The sequence below is a fragment of the Triticum aestivum genome, chromosome 7D (genome assembly GCF_018294505.1).
Source record: "Triticum aestivum cultivar Chinese Spring chromosome 7D, IWGSC CS RefSeq v2.1, whole genome shotgun sequence".
Classification (NCBI taxonomy): Eukaryota; Viridiplantae; Streptophyta; class Magnoliopsida; order Poales; family Poaceae; genus Triticum; species Triticum aestivum.
In genome coordinates, this window is record NC_057814.1 from 499,855,199 (window position 1) to 499,881,837 (window position 26,639).

Below are 26,639 nucleotides of genomic sequence, written 5' to 3' on the forward strand. Positions count from 1 at the left end.
TTCATAGGAATATTTAAGTATGTCAAAACTTTCAGATTCGTAGAGAGTAATATCATATTTTTCAATCAAAGAAGCAACTTCATAAGCACCCTTAAAAGCAACAAATTCTTCAATTTGCTCGATATCATAGTAACTATAAACAGGACGTGGTTGTTCTGGTCGCGAGCACATGTGCTCCTGTTATCAGGACGGCTCGATGGGGCTTGGAGATTTGTGGCTCGCCAGCTGTTCGTTCCTTTTTAATTCACGCGAAGAAGGAATACCGTATGGGGCTGCGGCGTACGAACCGCCGGTGATGGAGGCCGCGGTTGGGGGCTGTGACGGGAGATTCCCTGAGCCGTGGCTCGGGTCTGCCTTCTACTCCCGATCCGTGGCTCAAGAGGTCTCTCCCACCCGTGGCCCTGTTTTCTTGCATCGCCATTGACGCCCACTGAGATCTGCGGCGGAAGGAATACACGGTGGCGATCCCCGGAGGCCGGGATGGAGTTCCTCATGCAACCGATTAGGAGGTAAACCAAATCCCCTGCCCGGTCCCCCCCCCCCCCCCCCCCCCCCCCCCCCCCCCGCCCCCCGTCTCAAGAGAGTTCCTGCTTGTGGATTCTGCAATGGATCCGTGCCTCTGATCCATGGATTTGGTGGACTGCAGGACCGTGGTGATGAAAGAGGTGAACGACAACGAGCTACCATTGGAGCCGCAGCTCTACCCAGCTTTGGCGACAGGAACCGAAGAACTGCCCCCAATGGCCACCGGTAGCATTGGCGGGCAGATATGTGCGGCGGATGTGGTAGCCGGAGCCGAGGGGGATGATGAACCGCAAGCATCTGAGCAATCTATAGGTCAAATTGATCCAAAAACTCCTGGCTGGTCTCGCAAGTAATCTATTGGCTAATGGTGTTTGTCCGCTTTTGAGTGTACTATACAAATTCCACAGTCTAACTTGTGTGCCGTCAGGCCAGTTTAGTAGCAGGCTGTATATGATTTTTTTTGGAATGAGTAGATAATGGGAAAATTGGAATAGTTGTATACAACATTTTTTGGAAACGCTTGTGTTCCCTCTTAGGCAGTACTTTGCAAACTAGCAGGAATAGATGGTTAACAGAAAGCATATCAGTGTTAGTATTTCTTTATGGATACTGGATTCTGATAGTAGGGGATAGATAGCGGAAATGAGCTGGAAACTATTAGTTAGAAACTTAGATCATGGAATACAGGGAAAGTAAGAATATAAGTTAGAGCGTGGACTAAAAGGCGGGCTTGTTTGACATGGTGAATAAAAATTGGTCATTCATGAAACACGAGAGAGCAAAGCAGTCCTATATCAGGATACCAAAATTTAGTTGGGAAGGTTTCTGATATGCAGCTTGAGGGGAACAAAACAATGCTAGGGGTCGTGGCTTGTGGATAAAGCGAAAGAATGTGAGATCGAAAAGGATGGTCCACTGAATGTAGAAAGAAAATAGCATCAATCAGTTTGTTCAGCAAGACATGCATGACAGATTGAGTAATCAAACTGCAGGGTCAGAATTGGAGCTGTTGCTCCGGAGAGGGCACCTTGCCATGGACGGCCCAGCGCCCTTGAGAAGACAATTCACGGATTCACTCAGAAGCGAGGTGACATTGTAATTGTGCCTGCATTGGGCACAAGCTTTGATACACTCGGTGAAGCCTATGATTTCTACAACCTTTACTCGTGGGAGAAGGGGTTTGGAATAAGGTACGGGAAGAGTAGACTGAATGTGGAGAGTACAAAGGGCATGCAAGAAACTGTTTGTGGCTAAGCGGTACGCATTGATATAACCTTCCTGGACTGATTTGTATTCAGCAGTTTGCCCCTGGATTTTGTTAAACCTGACACGTGGTACTTGTTTGATTATGATTTTACAGGGAAAAGCTGGAGTTGAGAACAGTAGAGCTTGCCAATGCGAGTGCCCTGCACTGATAATGTTGCTCCGTTCAAAGGACAATGGTTGGTACATAGCTGAGCATCACGAGCATCACAGCCTTCACACAAGCACATCACTGTCTACGACATGGGCAGACAATACACTGGCCTTCACACAAGCACATCGACGTCTACAACAGAGGCTTGGTTGAGCAATTGCATCAGAACAATGTGAATCTAGCCAAAGTATATAGCATTGTCGGAAGTTTTTTTTGGCTCAATGGAGAAGGCGCCTTTCACAAAACGAGCTCTGAAGAATTTGTGTGGTAAAATCAGCAGAGAGCAAAGCAGAAGATGATGCGAGGAAAACTATGGAGGTTTTCGCAGAACTCGGCTCAAGATATCCACACTTCACCTATCGTGTACAAGCGGACAAGGATGATCGGATAACAACTTTGATGTGGGCAAAAGGGAGCAGCAGGTTGCAGTACACATTCTTTGGAGATGTTGTCAGCTTCGACGTGACATACAGAGGTGTGAATAATCATTTTCAGAGCATCTTCCTGGCTGGGGTTTTGGTCCATGATGAGAAGGTGGAGACATATTTGAGTGGGTTTTCAGTTTTCACAAAGTTCATCTGGATGATGGGAGGGAGTGCACCAAAAACAATTCTAACAGGTCTGAAGCGGAAGAATAAAACCATTTGTGTAACTGGCTGTACTTCGGCGCTGCAAACCGTAGATCAAATCTAATTCCAAGGATCTCTGCGTATAGTTCTCTAATGGTGAAGAAATTAATCCAAATGTTAAGAGATAACCCAGGGTTCTGTAGGGTAAGCACCACTACTAGTGTGGTTTAAAAAAATGAGTGGTTGGGTGAGATACTAACATGGTTGAGGACTGGATGTGAAAATGCAGACTAGGCCCGGGGTTACATGGACTCGTGACATTAGGAATTGCATCCTCTGATGGCGGATAATGCATGCACAGTCAGTGTGTTCGCCTTAGATGTACGTTAGTCTCAGTTTGTCTAATTCCGGTACTAACTAATTGTAATCTTGATACCAGCTTTTTTGGAGCCCCCCAGCTGATATTCCTCGGACTGACATGGCAAACATTGATAGTGTTGCAAACATGGCAAATACTGAGCCCAAGCAGCAGCCCCACGGCACGGGTGATATGGGTTAGTACAAGCAAATGAATCTTGATGCATATTTGAATATGACTTCTTCAGTTAAATTCATTAGTAACGTGTGCCATCTATCTATGCAGATGTGGTGCCAAATGCTGAACAAGAGACTGTCAAAACGGAACGTGAGCAAACTGTGTTAGCACCCCAAGCCAACAGTAAGTTCCTATTATATAATCCTCACGCGTCAGAGGGTAACTTTTTTTTATTTTGTAACTTTGTTGCTTGTGTACAATTTCTGTAGATGTGAATCATGTGATGCAGAGAATGGAAGTGGAGCCTGAGCGTGGAGTTTGCATAGATGTAACTGGCAAGGAGGCATTCCGTCGCAGGCCAAGATTTCAAATTGCTCCAAACGATAAGGGATAGGGTCCAATGGAGGAAAGTGATCTAGAGTCTTCGGACAGTGATGAAGACATGCCAACCAGGTTTGCTAGGATATCTAGGAAGATGCAAGAGTGTTAAGGCAGCATGAAAGAGTCCAACAAATGAATGGTATGCACTTGTGCTGGTCATTCGTATAAGCCAGTAATTTCAGTGACGAATTTTGCTGGCTTAATAGTTTGTGGTTTTCTCGTCCAGGTAACCGGCAAGAAGGGTTCCCGTCATAAGTGTCAAAGTGTGCGAGGTGCGTGTCCGATGTGGAGCAGAAAGTGATTTACTAAAATTCAATTTCTGCAGTGAAAAGTGATGTGTGGTTAACACTAACAAAACTGGTTCTGTGGACAGGGGTTGAAGTTTCAATGCCCCAATTGCAACAGTGGAACCTGAATATTTACATGTAGTTGAACCTTACATCATTCATATGCAAGTCCAGCAGCAGGTATGGTGAAAAAGAGAGAGAATAAGTTTGCACCGAATACAAGAGGCACATCATGATTGTAGTGTGTGTGTGTGTGGTACAAAAATATATGTGTACATGCTGAGCTGATTACTCCCTCAAATGTAAATGATGAACTGCAGGAGTTGTAGCTTGTAAGCACACATGAACCAGAGCGTGCAGGCAGCAGGAAAATAATAATAATAAACGCTGTCGTGGGAACTGATTTATTGGTGCTGATTGATTTCCATTAGTCACAGATTACATGCCACAGCACATTTGATCTTTACTAGTACATCACACCACGTGGCTTAATAAACAAAACAGAGCTTAACTAACCATACGAACGTGGCAGGACACCAAATTTGATCTTCGGTACGACAGGACACCACAAGTGGTTTGACTAGCAAAATCACGAGGCTTGCGCTAAGACAGAGTACAGATTGAGAGACCAACTCATCCACGTGATGGTCCGGTAAGATTGTGTGCGCAACAGTAAATTAGACAGCCGCTGATACGTCTTCAATGTATCTATAATTTATGAAGTATTCATACTATTATATTATTCTTCTAGGATATTTTATATGCATTTATATGCTATTTTATATGATTTTTGGGACTAACCTATTAACCTAGAGCGCAGTGCCAGTTTCTGTTTTTTCCTTGTTTTTAAGTTTTGCAGAAAAGGAAAATCAAACGGAGTCCAATTGACGTGCCAATTTTTGATGATTTTTTCTGGACCAAAAGAAGCCCCCGGAGTAAAAGAGTTGGGACAGGAGAGTCCGGGGCTGGCCACGAGGGTGGGGGGCGCGCCCACCCCCTTGGGCGTGGGCCCCTGCCTCGTGGACAACCCGGAGACCCCCCTGATGTGAGACCTACGCCAAAAAATCCTATAAATACTGAAACCTCCAGAAAGCAGAATAGATCAGGAGTTCCGCCGCCGCAAGCCTCTATAGCCACCACAAACCAATCGGGACCCTGCTCCGGCACCCTGCCAGAGGGGGGATCCCTCACCGGTGGCCATCTTCATCATCCCGGCGCGCGCTCTCCATGACGAGGAGGGAGTAGTTCACCCTCGGGGCTGAGGGTATGTACCTGTAGCTATGTGTTTGATCTCTCCCTCTTGTGTTCTTGATTTGCCACGATCTTGATGTATCGCGAGCTTTGCTATTATAGTTGGATCTTATAATGTTTCTCCCCCTCTACTCTCTTGTAATGGATTGAGTTTTCCCTTTGAAGTTATCTTATCGGATTGAGTCTTTAAGGATTTGAGAACACTTGATGTATATCTTGCCATGCTTATCTGTGGTGACAATGGGATATTCACGTGATCCACTTGATGTATGTTTTGGTGATCAACTTGCGGGTTCCGCCCATGAACCTATGCATAGGGGTTGGCACACGTTTTCGTCTTGACTCTCCGATAGAAACTTTGGGGCACTCTTTGAAGTTCTTTGTGTTGGTTGAATAGATGAATCTGAGATTGTGTGATGCATATCGTATAATCATACCCACGGATACTTGAGGTGACATTGGAGTATCTAGGTGACATTAGGGTTTTGGTTGATTTGTGTCTTAAGGTGTTATTCTAGTATGTTGTTGGGCCTCGTACCCTACCATAATATCTTCATTTGTTCTCCGCTATTAGTGACTTTGGAGTGACTCTTTGTTGCATGTTGAGGGATAGTTATATGATCCAATTATGTTATTATTGTTGAGAGAACTTGCACTAGTGAAAGTATGAACCCTAGGCCTTGTTTCAACGCATTGCAATACCGTTTACGCTCACTTTTACCACTTGTTACCTTGCTGTTTTTATATTTTCAGATTACAAAAACCTATATCTATCATCCATATTGCACTTGTATCACCATCTCTTCGCCGAACTAGTGCACCTATACAATTTACCATTTTATTGGGTGTGTTGGGGACACAAGAGACTCTTTGTTATTTGGTTGCAGGGTTGTTTGAAATCGACCATCTTCAACCTACGCCTCCCACGGATTGATAAACCTTAGGTCATCCACTTGAGGGAAATTTGTTACTGTCCTACAAACCTCTGCACTTGGAGGCCCAACAACTTCTACAAGAAGAAGGTTGCATAGTAGACATCGGCCGCCGCCGTTGTTGGTCCAGAATCCGAGCCGTAATAGCCCACCCCGTTGTAGATCGGCTGAGCCGGAGCCCAGGTAGCTCACGGCGTTGGGCAGAAGTGGGCCAGTTGGATTGTTCATTTAATCACATACGGGTGGAATACCTGGGCCGATACCAGTGGGATTGTGGATCTCGAAGATGACGGGCGGGAGGGATACCGCGCTCACTTGTGCTCGCGCACAGAAGAGCACTTTCGCTATAAACACCCTTTGCATAAGAAGATAAGATTCATTATCATTAAACTCACATAGGTAGGGAAGGTGTTTTTAGGGTTCTTAGAGCAACAAGTAAAATCATAAATTTCACAAAGATTCCAAGCATAACACAACAATCTGTTTATTTGATCCCATAAGAGTCTCCCTTTTTCAGACAAACGGTGACGCATAAAATGAGCATGCTCATCTAAAGGTTTCCCATCAACTAGACTAGTTGGGGTTTCAGCACGAGCGCATAAGGATCGAAGATGATCCAAGTAGAACACTTTAAGTGGGTCCATATCAATAGATTTTTAGCAAGCAAAGATGGAAGCAAATAGAAGGCACATGGAAACACAACCAAAGATACATACGGGAGGAAGGCGAACGGAAAGGGCGAATAAAACGGCAAAGGTGAAGTGGGGGAGAGGAAAACGAGAGGCAAATGGCAAATAATGTAATGTGAGGGATAAGAGTTTGTGATGGGTACTTGGTATGTCTTGACTTGTGCGTAGACTCCCCGGCAACGGCGCCAGAAATCCTTCTTGCTACCTCTTGAGCACTGCGTTGGTTTTCCCTTGAAGAGGAAAGGGTGATGCAGCAAAGTAGCGTAAGTATTTCCCTCAGTTTTTGAGAACCAAGGTATCAATTCAGTAGGAGGCTACACGCAAATCCCTCGTACCTGCACAAACAAATAAGAACCTTGCAACCAATGCGATAAAGGGGTTGTCAATCCCTTCACGACCACTTGCAAAAGTGAGATCTGATAGAGATAATAAGATAAATATTTTTGGTATTTTTGTTGTATAGATTGAAAAGTTAAAGATTGCAAAATAAACGGCGCCAGAAATCGCTAGTTGTTGGAAGATTAATATGATGGAAAATAGACCCGGGGGCCATAGGTTTCACTAGTGGCTTCTCTCAAGATAGCATAAATATTACAATGGGTGAACAAATCACTGTTGAGCAATTGATAGAAAAGTGCATAGTTATGAGAATATCTAGGCATGATCATGTATATAGGCATCACGTCTGCGACAAGTAGATCGAAACGATTCTGCATGTACTACTATTACTCCACACATCGACCGCTATCCAGCATGCATCTAGAGTATTAAGTTCATAAGAACAGAGTAACGCATTAGGCAAGATGACATGATGTAGAGGGATAAACTCAAGCAATATGATATAAACCCCATATTTTTATCCTCAATGGCAACAATACAATACGTGTCAGTTCCCTTTCTGTCACTGGGATCGAACACCGCAAGATTGAACCCAAAGCTAAGCACTTCTCCCATTGCAAGAAAGATCAATATAGTAGGCCAAACCAAACTGATGATTCGAAGAGACTTGCAAAGATAACAAATCATACATAAAAGAATTCAGAGGAAATTCAAATATTGTTCATATATAATCTTGATCATAAACCCACAATTCATCGGATCTCGACAAACACACCGCAAAAAGAATTACATCGAATAGATCTCCAAGAAGATCAAGGAGAACTTTCTATTGAGATCCAAAGAGAGAGAAGAAGCCATCTAGCTAATAACTATGGACCCGAAGGTCTGAGGTAAACTACTCACACATCATCGGAGAGGCTATGGTGTTGATGTAGAAGCCCTCCGTGATCGATTCCCCCTCCGGCGGAGCGCCGGAAAAGGCCCCAAGATGGGATCTCACGGGTACAGAAGGTTGCGGCGGTGGAAATAGGGTTTCGTGGTGCTCTCGGATGTTCACGGGGTATATGAGTATATATAGGCGAAAGAAGTCGGTTGGGGGAGCCACGAGGGGCCCACGAGGGTGGGGCGCGCCTCCCTACCTCGTGGCCGCCTCGTTGCTTCCTTGATGTCCACGCAAAGTCTCCTGGATTGCGTTTGTTCCAAAAATCACTCTCCCGAAGGTTTCATTCCGTTTGGATTCCGTTTGATATTCCTTTTCTGCGAAACACTGAAATAAGCAAAAAACAGCAATTTGGACTGGGCCTCCGGTTAGTAGGTTAGTCCCAAAAATAATATAAAAGTGTATAATAAAGCTCATTAAACATCCAAAATAGATAATATAATAGCATGGAACAATAAAAAATTATAGATACGTTGGAGACGTATCAATCACCTAGATGGATCTTGCGTGTGCGTAGGAATTTTTTGAAATAACTGCGTTCCCCAACAGTGGTATCCGAGCCAGGTCTATGAGTAGATGTTATATGCACGAGTAGAACACAAAGAGTTGTGGGCGATAATAGTCATACTGCTTACCAACATGTCATACTCTGATTCGGCGGTATTGTTGGATGAAGCGGCCCGGACCGACATTACGCCTACGCTTACGCGAGACTGGTTCTCCCGACGTGCTTTGCACATAAGTGGCTGGCGGGTGTCAGTTTCTCCAACTTTAGTTGAATCGAGTGTGACTACGCCCGGTCCTTGTTGAAAGTTAAAACAGCACACTTGACAAAAAATCGTTGTGGTTTTGATGCGTAGGTAAGAACGGTTCTTGCTCAGCCCGTAGCAGCCACGTAAAACTTGCAACAACAAAGTAGAGGACGTCTAACTTGTTTTTGCAGGGGCATGTTGTGATGTGATATGGTCAAGACATGATGCTAAATTTTATTGTATGAGATGATCATGTTTTGTAATAGAGTTATCGGCAACTGGCAGGAGCCATATGGTTGTCGCTTTATTCTATGCAATGCAATCACCCTGTAATTATTTTTACTTTATCACTAAGCGGTAGCGATAGTCGTAGAAGCAATAGTTGGCGAGACGACAACGATGCTACGACGGAGATCAAGGTGTCGCGCCGGTGACGATGGAGATCAAAGGCACAGATGATGACGGCCATATCATATCACTCATATTGATTGCATGTGATGTTTATCCTTTATGCATCTTATTTTGCTTAGTTCGGCGGTAGCATTATAAGATGATCTCTCACTAAATTTCAAGGTACAAGTGTTCTCCCTGAGTATGCACCGTTGCAAAAGTTCATCGTGCCGAGATACCACGTGATGATCGGGTGTGACAAGCTCTACGTTCACATACAATGGGTGCAAGCCAGATTTGCACACGCAGAATACTTGGGTTAAACTCGACGAGCCTAGCATATGCAGATATGGCCTCGGAACACTAAGACCGAAAGGTCGAGCGTGAATCATATAGTAGATATGATCAACATAGTGATGTTCACCATTGAAAACTACTCCATCTCACATGATGATCGGATATGGTTTAGTTGATTTGGATCACGTGATCACTTAGATGATTAGAGGGATGTCTATCTAAGTGGGAGTTCTTAAGTAATATGATTAATTGAACTTTAATTTATCATGAACTTAGTACCTGATAGTATTTTGCATGTCCATGTTGTTGTAGATCAATGGCCCGTGCTACTGCTCCTTTGAATTTTAATGCGTTCCTAGAGAAAGCTAAGTTGAAAGATGATGGTAGAAACTACACGGACTGGGTCTGTAACTTGAGGATTGTCCTCATTGCTGCACAGAAGAATTACGTCCTGGAAGCACCGCTAGGTGCCAGGCCTACTGCAGATGCTGCTGATGACGTTAAGAACGTCTGGCAAAGCAAAGCTGATGACTACTCGATAGTTCAATGTGCCATGATTTACGGCTTAGAACCAGGACTTCAACGTCGTTTTGAACGTCATGGAGCATATGAGATGTTCCAGGAGTTGAAGTTAATATTTCAAGCAAATGCCCGGATTGAGAGATATGAAGTCTCCAATAAGTTCTACAGCTACAAAATGGAGGAGAATAGTTCTGTCAGTGAACATATACTCAGAATGTCTGGGTACCACAACCACTTGACTCAGCTGGGAGTTAATCTTCCTGATGATAGTGTCATTGACAGAGTTCTTCAATCACTGCCACCATGCTACAAGAGCTTCGTGATGAACTTTAACATGCAAGGGACGGATAAGACGATTCCCGAGCTCTTCGCAATGCTAAAGGCTGCGGAGATAGAAATCAAGAAGCAGCATCAAGTGTTGATGGTCAACAAGACCACCGGTTTTAAGAAAAAGGGTAAAGGGAAGAAGGGGAACTTCAAGAAGAACGGCAAGCAAGTTGCTGCTCAAGTGAAGAAGCCCAAGTCTGGACCTAAGCCTGAGACTGAGTGCTTCTACTGCAAAGGCACTGGTCACTGGAAGCGGAACTGCCCCAAGTATTTGGCGGATAAGAAGGATGGCAAGATGAACAAAGGTATATGTGATATACATGTTATTGATGTGTACCTTACTAATGCTCGCACTAGTGCCTGGGTATTTGTTACTGGTTCTGTTGCTAATATTTGCAACTCGAAACAGGGACTACGGATTAAGCAAAGATTGGCTAAGGACGAGGTGACGATGCGCGTGGGAAATGGTTCCAAAGTCGATGTGATCGCCGTCGGCACGCTACCTCTACATCGACCTTCGGGATTAGTTTTAGACCTGAATAATTGTTATTTGGTGCCAGCGTTAAGCATGAACATTATATCTGGATCTTGTTTGATGCTAGACGATTATTCATTTGAATCAGAGAATAATGGTTGTTCTATTTATATGAGTAATATCTTTTATGGTCATGCACCCTTGAAGAGTGCTCTATTTTTGTTGAATCTCGATAGTAGTGACACACATATTCATAATATTGAAGCCAAAAGATGCAGAGTTGATAATGATAGTGCAACTTATTTGTGGCACTACCGTTTGGGTCATATTGGTGTAAAGCGCATGAAGAAACTCCATTCTGATGGACTTTTGGAATCACTTGATTATGAATCACTTCGTACTTGTGAACCATGCCTCATGGGCAAGATGACTAAAACTCCGTTCTCCGGAACAATGGAGCGAGCAACAGATTTATTGGAAATCATATGTACTGATGTATGTAGTCCGATGAACATTGAGGCTCGCGGCGGGTATCGTTATTTTCTGACCTTCACAGATGATTTGAGCAGATGTGGGTATATCTACTTGATGAAACATAAGTCTGAAACATTTGAAAAGTTCAAAGAATTTTAGAGTGAAGTGGAAAATCATCGTAACAAGAAAATAAAGTTTCTACGATCTGATCATGGAGGAGAATATTTGAGTTACGAGTTTGGTCTTCATTTGAAACAATGTGGAATAGTTCCGCAACTCACGCCATCCGGAACACCACAACGTAATGGTGTGTCCGAACGTCGTAATCGTACTTTATTAGATATGGTGCGATCTATGATGTCTCTTACTGATTTACCACTATCGTTTTGGGGTTATGCTGTAGAGACAGCTGCATTCACGTTAAATAGGGCACCATCTAATTCCGTTGAGACGACACCTTATGAACTGTGGTTTGGCAAGAAACCCAAGTTGTCGTTTCTTAAAGTTTGGGGCTGCGATGCTTATGTGAAAAAGCTTCAACCTGATAAGCTCTAACCCAAATCGGAGAAATGTGTCTTCATAGGATACCCAAAGGAGACTGTTGGGTATACCTTCTATCACAGATCCGAAGGCAAGACATTCGTTGCTAAGAATGGATCCTTTCTAGAGAAGGATTTTCTCTCGAAAGAAGTGAGTGGGAGGAAGGTAGAACTTGATGAGGTAACTGTACCTGCTCCCTTATTGGAAAGTAGTTCATCACAGAAATCAGTTCCTGTGACTACTACACAAATTAGTGAGGAAGCTAATGATGATGATCATGTAACTTCAAATCAAGTTACTATTGAACCTCGTAGGTCAACCAGAGTAAGATCCACACGAGAGTGGTACGGTAATCCAGTTTTGGAGGTCATGTTACTTGACCATGACGAACCTACGAACTATGAGGAAGTGATGATGAGCCCAGATTCTGTGAAATGGCTTGAGGCCATGAAATCTGAGATGTGATCCATGTATGAGAACAAAGTGTGGACTTTAGTTGACTTGCCCGATGATCGGCAAGCCATCGAGAATAAATGGATCTTCAAGAAGAAGACTGACGCTGACGGTAATGTTACTGTCTAATAAGCTCGACTTGTTGCAAAAGGTTTTCGACAAGTTCAAGGAGTTGACTACGATGAGACCTTCTCACCCGTAGTGATGCTTAAGTCCGTCCGAATCATGTTAGCAATTGCTGCATTTTATGATTATGAAATTTGGCAAATGGATGTAAAGACTGCATTCCTGAATGGATTTCTGGAAGAAGAGTTGTATATGATGCAACCCGAAGGTTTTATCAATCCAAAGGATGCTAACAAAGTGTGCAAGCTCCAGCGATCCATTTATGGACTGGCGCAAGCATCTCGGAGTTGGAATAAACGTTTTGATAGTGTGATCAAAGCATATGGTTTTATACAGACTTTTGGAGAAGCCTGTATTTACAAGAAAGTGAGTGGGAGCTCTGTAGCATTTCTAATATTATATGTGGATGACATATTGTTGATTGGAAATGATATAGAATTTCTGGATAGCATAAAAGGATGCTTGAATAAGAGTTTTTCAATGAAATACCTCGGTGAAGCTGCTTATATATCGGGCATCAAGATCTATAGAGATAGATCAAGACGCTTAATTGGACTTTCACAAAGCACATACTGTTGTAGGATGAAACCCTAGGGGGGATCTTTTCACACTTGGAGGGGGAAAAGGAGGAAGAAAACTCAAGAACACAAGGCACAAATCACTCAAACAAACCCAAATATCACATCCACTAGAGAGAGTAGCATACATGAGATCCACAAGATTACATGAACAATTCAAGGAAAATAGCACTAGGTAAGTTCTTCCCACTAGGTGAGGTCTTGATCTTGATCTCCTTCAAGAGGAGGGCTTGATAATCCCAAGGATTCTTCCCAAAGAGGGGTCTTGATCTCCAAGAGGAGGAGGATACAAGGAGCAAAGCTCTCTTTGGTGTTCTAAAATACTTTGCTAACCCATAAATGACCTAGGAGATAGATACTTATAGTCTAGGGACGGACTAGGAGGGGGAGAGGGGTTACATGGGCAAAACCCAAAAAAACACGAGCTGTCCCGGAGGGGTCCGGGCACCCGGGGCACTTGGGGCCGGGCACCCGGCCTACACAGAGGTGCGGCTGGGAGAGGCCGGGCACCCGAGGGCCCAAGGCCCGGGCACCCGGGGGTGCAGCAGGAGGTCGGCTGGGGCGTGGGCCGGGCACCCGGGGCCTCAAGCCCGGGCACCTGGGGTGGCACCCAGCGGCTGGCGGGGCGACGGCCGGGCACCCGAGGGCCCAAGTCCCGGGCACCCGGGGAGGGGTGGCAGGCGGCTGGCGAGGGGCCCGGGCACCCGGAGCCCAAGTGGCCGGGCACCCGGGGCGGGTGTAGCAGCGCCCAGGGGAGGAGGGACCGTGCACCCGGTGTTGGGGGGCCGGGCAACCGGGGTGTCCAGGGGGTTTCGCCTCCTTGCTCTCTTCTTCACTCTTCTCCTTCTTCTCTTCTTTCCCTTGCTCCGTGGTCGCTAGAGTCTCCTTCCTCTCCTTCTCACGGTCATCTTCCTCGTACCTAAGAATGAACAATGTTTCCGTTTGAGGTAGAATCCAATTCTCACATGAATCCAAATGAGACTTGAGTAGGAAAGAGTTCACCTCGTTCTCGATGTTGCGTGCGCGTGCTCTTGTCATTGGCCCTCTTGGTGCTTGCGGTGGTGATGGAGTGTCGGTGCGGGTAGTCGAGGGATGCTCCGCATCACATACCTTGATAAAGTTTTGAAGAAGTTCAAAATGGATCAAGCAAAGAAAGGGTTCTTGCCTGTGTTACAAGGTGTGAAGTTGAGTCAGACTCAATGCCCGACCACTGCAGAAGATAGAGAGAAAATGAAGGTCATTCCCTATGCTTCAGCCATAGGTTCTATCATGTATGCAATGCTGTGTACCAGACCTGATGTGTGCCTTACTATTAGTTTTAGCAGGGAGGTACCAAAGTAATCCAAGAGTGGATCACTGGACAGCGGTGAAGAACATCCTGAAATACCTGAAAAGGACTAAGGATATGTTTCTCGTTTATGGAGGTGACAAAGAGCTCGTCGTAAATGGTTACGTCGATGCAAGCTTTGACACTGATCCGGATGACTCTAAGTCACAAACCGGATACGTATTTATATTGAACGGTGGAGTTGTAAGTTGGTGCAGTTCTAAGCAAAGCGTCGTGGCGGGATCTACGTGTGAAGCGGAGTACATAGCTGCTTTGGAAGCAGCAAATGAAGGAGTCTGGATGAAGGAGTTCATATCCGATCTAGGTGTCATACCTAGTGCATCGGGTCCAATGAAAATCTTTTGTGACAATACTGGTGCAATTGCCTTGGCAAAGGAATCCAGATTTCACAAGAGAACCAGGCACATCAAGAGACGCTTCAATTCCATCCGCGATCAAGTCAAGGAGGGAGACATAGAGATTTGTAAGATACATACGGATCTAAATGTTGCAGACCCCGTTGACTAAGCCTCTCTCACGAGCAAAACATGATCAGCATCAAGACTCCATGGGTGTTAGAATCATTCTGTGTAATCTAGATTATTGACTCTAGTGCAAGTGGGAGACCGAAGGAAATATGCCCTAGAGGCAATAATAAAGTTGTTATTTATATTTCCTTATATCATGATAAATGTTTATTATTCATGCTAGAATTGTATTAACCGGAAACTTAATACATGTGTGAATACATAGACAAACAGAGTGTCACTAGTATGCCTCTACTTGACTAGCTCGTTGAATCAAAGATGGTTAAGTTTCCTAGCCATAGACATGAGTTGTCATTTGATTAACGGGATCACATCATTAGAGAATGATGTGATTGACTTGACCCACCTGTTAGCTTAGCACGATGATCGTTTAGTTTGTTGCTATTGCTTTCTTCATGACTTATACAAGTTCCTATGACTATGAGATTATGCAACTCCCAAATACCGGAGGAACACTTTGTGTGCTATCAAACGTCACAACGTAACCGGGTGATTATAAAGATGCTCTACAGGTGTCTCCAATGGTGTTTGTTGAGTTGGCATAAATCGAGATTGGGATTTGTCACTCCGATTGTCGGAGAGGTATCTCTAGGCCCTCTCGGTAATGCACATCACTATAAGCCTTGCAAGCAATGTGACTAATGAGTTAGTTGCGGGATGATGCATTACGAAACGAGTAAAGAGACTTGCCGGTAACGAGATTGAACTAGGTATTGAGATACCGACGATCGAATCTCGGGCAAGTAACATACTGATGACAAAGAGAACAACGTATGTTGTTATGCGGTTTGACCGATAAAGATCTTCGTAGAATATGTAGGAACCGATATGAGCATCCAGGTTCCGCTATTGGTTATTGACCAGAGACGAGTCTCGGTCATGTCTACATAGTTCTCGAACCCGTAGGGTCCGCACGCTTAATGTTCGATGACGATTAGTATTATGAGTTTATGTGTTTTGATGTACCGAAGGTTGTTCGGAGTCCCGGATGCGATCACGGACATGACGAGGAGTCTCGAAATGGTCGAGACATAAAGATCGATATATTGGAATGCTATGTTTGGACATCGGAATGGTTCCGGATGAGTTTGGGCATTTACCGGAGTACCGGGGGGTTACCGGAACCCCCCGGGGAGTATATGGGCCTTATTGGGCCTTAGTGGGAGAGAGGAGGAGGCGGCCAAGGTGGGGGCGCGCCCCCCCAAGCCCAATCCGAATTGGGGTGGGGGGCCAGCCCCCCTTTTCTTCTCCCTCTCTCCTCCTTCCTTCCTCTCCTACTCCAACTAGGGAAGGGGGAATCCTACTCCCACCGGGAGTAGGACTCCCCCCTTGGGTGCGCCATGAGAGGGCCGGCCCTCCCCTCCTCCACTCCTTTATATACGGGGGAGGGGGCACCCCATAGACACACAAGTTGATTGTTTAGCCGTGTGCGGTGCCCCCCTCCACAGATTTCACCTCGGTCATATCGTTGTAGTGCTTAGGCAAAGTCCTGCGTTGGTAACTTCATCATCACCGTCATCACGCCGTCGTGCTGACGAAGCTCTCCCTCAACCTCAGCTGGACCTAGAATTCGTGGGACGTCACCGAGCTGAACGTGTGCAGATCGCGGAGGTCCCGTACTTTCGGTACTAGGATCGGTCAAATCGTGAAGACGTACGACTACATCAACCGCGTTGTCATAACGCTTCCGCTTTTGGTCTACGAGGGTACGTGGACAACACTCTCCCCTCTCGTTGCTATGCATCACCTAGATGGATCTTGCGTGTGCGTAGGATTTTTTTTAAATTACTGCGTTCCTCAACAACTGAAAACGAAGACAAGCAGAGAGGGGTGGTGGAACGAGGCCGAGGGCTCATCCACGGGGCAGAACAGCAGAATTTGGAGCACTATATGGCATATCCAGGTACCCTCAAAGCTTCGTATGTTCCTCTGACGACTCGCAAGGCATTCGATGCCTAGCGGAGAAGTTCTCCATCACCGCCATATGGCCGATACAGATTCATGCTGCTTGTGTGGAGCTAGGGACACATGGAGACATGCCCTTCTCTCCTGTGCTTTATCTAGGAGCGTGTGGGCTCTCGCACCCGAGGAGTTGGTCGAGAAAATCATCATACACCAAGAGGAAAACGTAAAGGACTGGTTATTTGCTCTACATGAAATACTAGATGCTCCTGAGTTCATTCGTGTTGTGGTAACCATATGGGCAATTTGGGCTGCACGAAGAAAGGCAATTCATGAAGATATCTTTCAGTATCCACACGCTACAGCTGCGTTTATTAATAAGTTTCTGTCAGAGTTGGAGATAGTCAACAGAAGGGAGATGCAAGAGGTACCACGGAGAGCTATACGGAGTGCAACTTGGGTACCGCCAAATCAGGGTTGTGTTAAGATCAATGTCGACGGTGCAGTGGCCGTGAGGAGGAGACATGGTGCAGTGGGTGCGGTCTGCAGAGACCAACAGGGCACTTTTCTGGAGGCCTCGGCGATCGTTTTCAAGCACATCACAGATCCTCAAACGCTCAAGGCTCTAGCTATAAGAGAAGCACTCTCCTTAGTGGATGATCTATATGCACGACATATACAAGTTGCCTCTGACTGCAAGGTGGTTGTTGATGATCTGCATCATGGCAAGCTAGCCACTTATGGAGCAGTTCTTCGTGAGATATCGGACCGTTCTTCTAGTTTTTTGTCATATAATATAGGTCATGAATTTAGGAGCTCAAACTATGAAGCTCACAATCTAGCGAAACATTCTCTCTCGCTCGCGGTTGGCCGCCATGTTTGTAGGCCAGCCGGGAGATCTTCATTTTGTCCCTGTAAACACTGTGTTGGTTGGTGTGGGTTGTAACCTTGTAGGAATGTTTGCATCCGCGCAAGTTTTTGTAAATGCTTTTTCTACCTTTTATAAAAGTAAGGTATGCCTTTGGCATACTCTTGAAAAAAAACACTGTGACGGGTTAATAAAGGTTGGCGAGATTGCTAAAAAAAAAGCGCTGAAGCCGCAGCAGATCCGAACGGGCCCAAAAGTCATCAACAGCTCAACTCCTCCCACGAGTTCCCGGATCCCTGTCGTCGGCGAGCCGGCAATGGCCGACGACGTTCGCGAGCTCCTTCTCTCGACCACCGCCGACGCCGACCCCTCCACCCCGCTATCCGCGCCCGACCTCCGCCTCCTCATCGACCACCTTCGCCACCGCTCCGACCACCTGCACGCCTCCGCCCTCTCCTTCGCCGCATCCAACCGCGAGCCGCTCGCCTCCGCGCTCCTCCGAGCCGCCAGCTCCGCGGCCTCGTCAGCGTCCCTCCAGTCCTCCCTGCAGTCGGCGCTCTCCCCGCTCTCATCCTCCCCGGACCTGTCCGACCTCAGGTCCCTCTCTGATCGCCTCGTAGCGGCCCGCCGCGAGCTCCGCGAGCGCCAGGAGCACCTCGCTGCCGCATCCTCCGTAGCTTCTCTCTCTGCGCGGCTTCGCGCCGCTCGCGCCTCAGCCAACCCCCTTGATGCTGCCGCTGCCGCCGCCGAGCTCAAGCCCCTCCTGGTGAATCCTGAGGGATCTGGATCCGGTGGGGACGAGCCAGTCGTGTTTGGGCTTCTTCGGGGCGAATGGGAGCAGCTCGTCGACGAGGTGAGGGGTGTGCTGGTTCGAGGTGCCTTTTGCATCCTAGGATTTGTGTTTGTGCTAACTGCTGTGCTGGTTGTTTCCGATGATGATGCAGCTGCAAGTAGGACTTTCGAAGAATGTGGAGGAGTGCGTCGAGTTTGCACCGGATGGAGGGAAGGTAGCGGTGAGGGCTGGACCGAGCGGCAGTTCAAGTGGAACGCCCGGTGTTGAGCTTCGTGTGGCGCTGCAGGCATTGGAAGTAAGGTTTACTTGTCTTCAGTCTACAATTTTGGAAGACAGTGGATTGATTAGGCAAAATTTAGTGATCAACAGAACATTATCGCCTTACATATGCTATATGCCTTGGACTTTTTAGTTAGTCTGTACGGGCATTTTTCTTATGATCGTTAAATAGTGTACAAAACTATCGCCAAGGGTATCATCGGCCAAGGATTTATGCATTAAAGGATATGGTGGACACTTTTGGAGTCCTGACATAGTGATATATCACATTCAGCAGCTAAAGGCCCTTGCAGCTTTTAAAATATGCTTACCCCATGAGTTACGTTCTTCCTACGTGCCATCACAAGTTTATCATTTGGCCTTCTCATACCCCACCAAAGATTAGCTGCTAATTCTTCGGTGCGCTGAACTATTTTTTATTTTTGTGCTGTCTTCTTAAGAATCCATAGAACATTGTGATTGGCCATATGTTACATATTACTAGACCAAACAAACCAAACCAGTTTATTCCATGCAGGGGGTGCTTCTCTATATGTATTAGGAAGCTCTATCAAATTCTCTGGTTGTTATTATCTCTACCAATAAATGGTTCAGTGAGCTTGGTCAAATGCCTTCGTACAAACGCTTGGGTAATAAATGAACCACTTTCTCATACCTTTGTGTTGTTGGATATGCAGATAATTGATTCTCTAGACTATGGGATGGCAAAAGTCGCAGACTTGATGATAAAGCATGTTTTTGTTCCAGCAATCAGCAACATATCTGTCACAGTTTCTGTAGAAGTGCTTGAGAAAAGTGGCTCCACATACCCAGCATCAGTCTTGAATATAGTCCCCTCAGAGGAACTACAGGTAAGCGCTCCGTAGTGTTTACTGGTTCATCAGAGCTGTCTCTTCTGAACTATCTTTATATATATTGGTTATGTTTTGTTTTCTAAGGCCTCTTTGATTCAAAGGATTTTTGAAGGTTCTAGTCCTTTAAGAATTTTCAATATCTGAATTGTTTGATTTGTTGAATTGAAATCCACATGATTTTTTCCCTAGAATTTCCCATGCACTACATATCATAGGAAATTTCCATTCACTCCAATCTCTTGGGAAGATTCCTATGTTTTTCTGGGGTAAGCAATCGCCCTTTGGTGAAAATTCTTGCAGCGTTCAATCTTATATGGGATTCAAAAATGCATGGGATTGCACTCCTATGTTTTCCCTACTCATGCGTTCTTTTAATTCTGTGAACCAAAGAGGCCTGTATCTGCTTTATTCCCAGTGGTTTACTGATTATAATTCCAAGTTATTGCTGCAATATGAATGCTAAATAAGAGCTCAGTTGAAGATGCCATTTCTAACAGCACTAAGCTGTTTTTGCGGAGTAGGTGTAAAATTATGTCTTTGCACATCTAGAATTATGAGCCATCAAGTAATCAATATGATTTCATGACAAAACACTGCCATGTAAGCTTAATTCTTGTTTTATTTTTGGGTTGTTTTGGGTAATCATGTAACTGCTTTGTTATTATTCAAGGGCTACAAAGATGGTTCAGTCCTTTACTCAAGAATAATTGATGTCATCAAGTTTGCTCGCAAGTTCATTTGTGTGGAAAATATCACATGGACGCAGTCCTTTGCAAAGTTAACCTGGTCAAGAATTTCTGATCTGGTTATCACACATTTTCTCTCTGAGGTATGCTTATATTTATCCTATATACCTAAGAGAGTGATCCCCACTACTTCTAATTATCTCAACATGTGTGCTTCCACATCATCAAAATTGTCGTAGCCGTTAGATTTACTAGGTTGATCCACTAGCATCTGTCCGATCTACTCATGAGAATCCTCTACCATTCAACATGCATTAGAGCATTCTAAGTGAGTTTTAAATCACATTGCATTTAATTGTGACATGCATAACTTTTCATTTTAAGATATATTTTTTGCTTATGCAGAGATTTCTCACATAGTTTAAATTGTAATGACTGAATTAGTAGTCTACACAATATTTAGAAACTCTATATCCAACTCCGCAGCAACGCGCGGGGTATCGTCTAGTTTAACAAATAAAAGTTTGACAATTGTTAATTTGCTGTTTTTCTTCTTGCGAGCAGCCCTTCAGCTGACACACATGCTTGTCTCTATTTGATCCTCTTTGTTCAGTGCCCATTGAACTGGCAATATTTCTTGTATTTCATCAACTATAGTTCAATTTATTGACTTGTGAGTTGTGACTGGGTTGTTTGAGGAAAACAATTTACTATCAACACTGACCACTTCTCCCTTGTATATATGATGAGAACTTGACAAGACAAGAATAGTACGCTAGAATTACTACAACACATAATTTCCCTCTAATTTCTATTCCTCAGTATAAAGTATAAACTGATCACAAAGATGAGAATGTGACGGCAGATTGAATTTTTCATCCCATGCTGAAAACAATTTGGAATTTCATCATAAAAATGGAAACGATCAGACTGAACTGATCTAATTGTCATTACAGCTTCTAAGCAACTCAGCTTCCTTGCTTCAGTTGTCTTGTTTGTGGGCATGTGCTTGGTAATCTCCATTTGTAGAAGGAAACAGATGCCACCAGATTTATTCTATAATGACAATGATTCCCAAAAATAGTGCTGTTATATACGTCAGAATAACTGGTCTGGTCATTGGGTTATGTTTTCAGGCTGTTCCGGATGAGGCCTCCAAGCTGATTGGGTTCCAAGATGTTATAAGGAGTACAACTGAATTTGAGAATACCCTTAGGGGTATGATGTTTATTTCGCCTGACAGAAAGGATGGCAAGTTAACCCAATTTGTTGATGATGTTGAAGTTCATTTTGCTGTAAGGAAGAGGAATGAGATCTTAGTGAAAGCAAGATACATTCTTGTACAATATGACTACAAGAATCCTCTTGTGAGTACCAAAATTTATGTTTTGCCATTGGAAAATTACTTAGCAGGATAATGTGGGATTCATTGTAGTGAAGTGCTTGCTATTGCAGGCATCAGATGACCATGGAGATTCTGTTGTTGATTTACTTTTCCAGCCAGAGAAGTGTTTTATATCTAAATCAGCACTTCAGTTAATGAAATTGGTCCATGGAGCCCTCAAGGTATGCCTGCCTCTACAATCGTTTTTATAGATTCGCTGGATCTATTAGCATAACTGCTTGTTGCTTGTACTACTGTAACATGTCATTATCGTTTCTCATCATAACCACCTTTCCTTTTCAAATACCGCCTCCCACTTTTCAGTATTTGCATGTTATAAAATTTCTCAATCATTTGATGTACCCATTTCTGTTGTTGTATAATCAGTGCAGGATGCTTGTTTGTCGTCCGCAAGAGTCGCAAAGGAGTTTTGCTATGCTGCTAGGGATGCCTTGCTCTTGTATAAGGCTATTGTGCCAGTTCAGGTTTGTGCATGTACTAACTTTGCATGATAATTTGGTATAGTGTCATGAGATTTACATTTGAACCAAATCTCCAGTGATGGCAATGTATATAATACAATCATGTGTCTGGGAGCATCTAGGATATTCCTGAGAGCATTATTAAGTTGTGCATTTTATTTAGACGTGCTAACTAGTAGCCAAATGCAATGTATTTTATTACAATTTTGCAACAGTTCCGCTATTCTTCAGATTTCAGATAACTAGTTCTTTACATTGTGTTGTTGCAGCGGTCGGGTGTACTTGGTATCATCTTGATATTAACATATTATTACCCTTTTTGAAAAAATGAATTTCTGATGATGAACATATAACTCAGGTGCATAAAATCCACATTATTTCAATAGAGGCATCCTTAGAATACTATTAGAAGCAGGTGCTGTTCCTTTCTAGGGTTTATCTGTTGGTTGTTTATTCTTTATCTGTTGGTTGTTTATTCGCTTGTGGCCCTTCCGTATTGCTGTTTTCCGGTTTTGGTTGGGGTGGCCATGTTGCGGGATCCATCGTAAGCGTAGACATGGTTGAAGAGCCCACACTTCCACACGCGGACAGCTGTCACCAGCTTTGGCCAGTAGATACAACTGGTTTGACTCAACAAACACTATATACAGATGATTTTGCTCTACCTTGCTTGTGCCATTTAGTCTTCGTGTTGTGTCCTCTTCCATAAAGATCCAGGCGCCCCTGGTTCTTAGGTCTGAGGCGATAGTGTCCTCTCTGCACTCTGATGCGTCTGACAACCCACCAGCGGCAAGAGGGCAACACCACTATTTTAGACACCGTTCTGGAGTTAACCTCAAATGCTAGCATAGCAGTGAGAGGAAACATAGACATCACTCTACACACGCAGCCCACAGCGCCAGTCTCTCCCCCGCCCCAATCTGCAATGCAGCAGCACAGTGGCATGTGAGCCAGAACACCGTGAACGAATGCTCACAATTAACCGAGGTGTAGGCCAAGGTGGTAAAAAATGTTGTTAGGTCGATGATGCATGGGGCCCACAATGAACCCACAGCCCGGCTGAGAGCTCCATATTTCTAGGAAGCTTACAATTGAAGATATGTGATGATTCCCTTTTTTATCTGCTGAGAGTATTTTGGTATCAAGGATCTGTATTTATGTTATATTTAGTTTTAGTGAAAGGCGAACTTACGGGAAATAACTTTTGCCTTATACTATATCGTTTGATGATTTCCCTTAGCATGCGTGGTTTACTTAGACTATAAATTACACCTTTAATCATGGGATTGCAAGCCCTAATTCTTATTTTTACCGCAATGCTGCACCAGTAGGGGTGTTCCTGATGTACTTAGTCGATGTAAACTATTTCATACATCATGTGCCTGTTGTGCTCTTATGCGATAGCACTTATGAGATCTTACATTCTTACTCAATGTGCTCTTATGGTTTCAAATATTTTAGATAAACTTACTCCAGTAATTCTGTCGTTGATTTGCATTATGAAGTTGTCCCATTACGAGATCCCACTGTATTCTACTCTTCAGTTATTTGTTTTCGTTACTGTCAGTTTACTTAATACCATTGTGATTAAATTTAGTGTTTTTTTTAAAGCTAGAGAAGCAACTCAATAGTATCAGTCCGGTGGCTGCCATCATTCACAATGACTTCTACCATTTGTCCCAAGAAATTCTTGGTCTTGCATTTGAGGTTTGTATGTCCTGCTATTTGTTCTTTAGTATCATTTATCTCAGTTGCTGATTAACGTGAAAATGATTGCCTCCCATGTGCATGCTTAGGGTCTGTCTGGTCAGCCTAAGCTTAGGCATGCCACAAATTGTTCGGTGGGTGTTTGGTTGGTTGCCATAGCTGTGGCTGGTAACCCACGCATTATAGATTTTCAGCTTTTTGCCACAAGAGTGTTGGTGATTTGTTTTAGCAACACTTCGCCTAACCTTAGTTGTGGCTAGGATAACCTCAAACCAAACAGCCCCCTTTTGTTCTCTATACTAACTTTATCTTCAAATTTTCTTTATGTGGTCGTTTAAAAAAAAAACTGTTCGATGAGAGAACTCAGATTTGTGTTTTTGCATCCTAGATTAATGTTCCATTATGATTCACATAAATTTTAAAACCAACTGCACTTCTGTTTAGATATCTGATAGAAAATTTCTTCTTTGGAGCTATCTGCATGTCTTTAAGGCGGCAATGCGTTTTTCTAACCTTTCTTGATGCTTTTGTCCAGTACCGTGCAGATTTTCCTAGTGGTCAACAAAAACTAGTTGTTTTTGTGGATTTAGCTCCAATCTTCTCCCAGATGGCAGATGGTATACTGAGAAGACAAATACAGCTTGCAGCGGCTAACTTAAGCGAGGTATTTCCCTATACCTTTTATGGCATCCTTGAAGGGATAAAATGATCATCGGTGAAAACTGTGGAATTCACATAATTTATTTCTGGTCGTAAGTAGTCAAGCCGATTTCAAGTTTGTCACATTATTTTTCAGGCTATAGATGGCGCTGATGGTTTTCAGAACACGCACCAATCTCAGCATTGTGAATCAGCAAAATTTAGTATTGAGCAGGTATGTCTCGTTGCCAAAGAATATGAGCTGTGCCTAGAAGAAATATGGCAAAGAGAAGTCTACTATAATTTCTCTTCATATATTATTCAGGACCTTCAATTTGTTTGTATTATTTATATAGTGCCCAAATCCTCAACAATGATAAATTATAGATTGTCAACTAATGATATATATTGACCTCCTTCCAGGTGGTGTTCATTTTAGAGAAGATACACATTATGTGGGAATCGGTACTGCCTAGGTCAATTTACAGGAGAAGTATGTTTCATGTCCTTGGACCTGTCTTTTCTAGAATTACAAAGGACATGCTTCTGATAGATGACATGGCAGCAGAGGAGACCTTACAGGTAATAATATTCTGCTTGAAAGGTTTGAGCTGATCACTATCGATGTTTATTAATATGTGATACACTTCCAGCTTCAAGGCCTTATACATTTGGCTCTTGAAAACCTCTCCTCACTATTTCTGTCCCTGGTTGAGAACGATGATGATGAGAAGTTCTTGGATCATCATACCTGGGTCCAGCTGGATGAGAGTATACCATCGTTGAAGAAGTTCCGAAAACTAGCAGGTAATTTTCTCTTAGTTTCGAACTTATTTAACATGTCACATTATTATGTTCGCTCCAATAATACTGAAAAACGTTGATGTTGCTCAGAGTTGCTTGATATGTCATTGAAGTCCATCACAGCTGCTTGGGAAAGCGGGGAGCTAGCTAACTGTGGTTTCACATCATCTGAGGTGAGCAAGTTCCCCCTTTCCTTTTCTTTTTACCTTTAAATGGAGTTTTGATAGTGCTCGGTCATCTGTTTTTTTTTGAGGGACGGTCATCTGTTGTTGGTACAACCTGTTACTGTTATACTCCCTCCGTCCGAGAGTACTTGTCATCAAAATGGACAAAAAGGGATGTATCTACAACTAAAATACATCTAGATACATCCCCTTTTATTCATTTTGATGACAAGTATTTCCGGACGGAGGGAGTACCAGCCATCATATTGTTGTGCATGGTGTTCTTTGGTGTGTATCCTACTTGCTAAGTTAATACTTATCAAAATGTAAGATGTTTTTTGGTTTTGCATAGGGCATAAAAACACCTTACATTTTTTTCGGAGGGAGTATTATTTTAGCACATTTTAGAGGCCTACTGGTAAACAACACGACAAGGAACTAAATTAAGCTTTTAGAGTAAGTGGTTACATGAATGAGATGGAAGGCTTGCTATCAGGATTTTTTTTAAAAATGGACAATATCATGTGAAAACCGTGGTCAACCTTGGCAGAACAACGTGCACTTTTGTCTCTGTTACAGCCACTAGGTAGTTTGTTTGCTTCAAAGCTCTCGAAAATAATTATAACCAACGTAACAGTTTTTTCCCAGGCGTCAATTGACCCTGTTGTATTTGTTCCTTCAATGCTGTCTAGGAGCAGCAGTCCAGTTATAATCAATATTGTGTGCCTTTGCCCACAGCCAGACTTATTATACCTCACTAATTCAAGTTTGATCCATTTTTAGTTTTGAATATTTTGTTTCTGGTTCTCTTTTCAGACATCAGTTGACCCTGTTGTATCTGTTGGCCTTATTTGTTCAGCATCCATCGAAGCCGAAACTTTTTACTATTGTTAATTTGTAACTGATCCGTTTTCTTTATGCAGATGCGGAATTTCATCAAAGCAATTTTCGCCGATTCGCCTCTTCGAAAGGAGTGCTTAGGCTGGATCGTCGCGACCCCAGCTTAGGATGCAGAGTGCTGTTGTTGATTAGTTGGTGCCCTCATTATGGCCCTTTCTCCCCATGGGATTCTGTGTAGACACCTTTACTGACTGTATATCAATCGACATAGGGTTCAGTTTGCACTGAAGCTACAGGGCTTGCGGTTTATTTTTATAGAAGAAACAACCTGATCACAGAGCGCAGAGTCCAGGACCCGAACTCCGGTGGGCAGTGTCCAGTGTAGAGTCACATTTAAATTGATCTGGAGGATGAGGGGCGTGGCGCGAGCGCGGCACCATGGCCAGAGCATGTGGCAGATGCGGACCTGTTTCGGCACTTGCATCACACTGCAGCGCTGACGCGATGCCCCGCTCATGTCGAGCAATCGGAAACGCCCAGAGTCGTGAAAGTTGCGAACGAAC

The 26,639-nt window shown here is 43.9% G+C and overlaps 1 protein-coding gene and 1 long non-coding RNA gene across 8 annotated transcripts; both read left to right on the top strand.

The window, feature by feature from the left end:
* Window positions 1-209: 209 nt before the first annotated feature.
* On the top strand, window positions 210-4,602 carry LOC123165453 (uncharacterized). Of its 6 annotated transcripts, XR_006483005.1 has the most exons (10): window positions 213-509; window positions 647-837; window positions 1,518-1,782; window positions 1,886-2,715; window positions 2,801-2,871; window positions 2,951-3,065; window positions 3,155-3,229; window positions 3,316-3,566; window positions 3,654-3,699; window positions 3,801-4,113. It is a non-coding gene; the product is annotated as an uncharacterized lncRNA (long non-coding RNA). The 6 variants fall into 6 exon arrangements; XR_006483006.1 differs by adding an exon at window positions 4,247-4,602 and having other exon boundaries at window positions 211-509; window positions 1,886-3,065; window positions 3,801-3,894; XR_006483008.1 differs by lacking the exon at window positions 2,801-2,871 and having other exon boundaries at window positions 214-509; window positions 1,886-2,561.
* A 13,058-nt stretch (window positions 4,603-17,660) lies between these two features.
* Window positions 17,661-26,413, top strand: LOC123164927 (centromere/kinetochore protein zw10 homolog). Of its 2 annotated transcripts, none has more exons than XM_044582537.1 (14): window positions 17,661-18,297; window positions 18,389-18,532; window positions 19,194-19,367; window positions 20,041-20,199; window positions 21,193-21,423; window positions 21,497-21,622; window positions 21,833-21,925; window positions 23,534-23,629; window positions 24,165-24,293; window positions 24,426-24,503; window positions 24,692-24,850; window positions 24,922-25,075; window positions 25,163-25,245; window positions 26,160-26,413. In XM_044582537.1, exons 1-14 carry the CDS (start codon window positions 17,761-17,763, stop codon window positions 26,241-26,243), a joined length of 2,247 nt encoding a protein of 748 aa, XP_044438472.1. In that variant the 5' UTR covers window positions 17,661-17,760; the 3' UTR covers window positions 26,244-26,413. The 2 variants fall into 2 exon arrangements, with proteins under 2 accessions (XP_044438472.1, XP_044438473.1); XM_044582538.1 differs by having other exon boundaries at window positions 17,662-18,297; window positions 21,512-21,622.
* The last annotated feature ends 226 nt before the right edge of the window (window positions 26,414-26,639 follow it).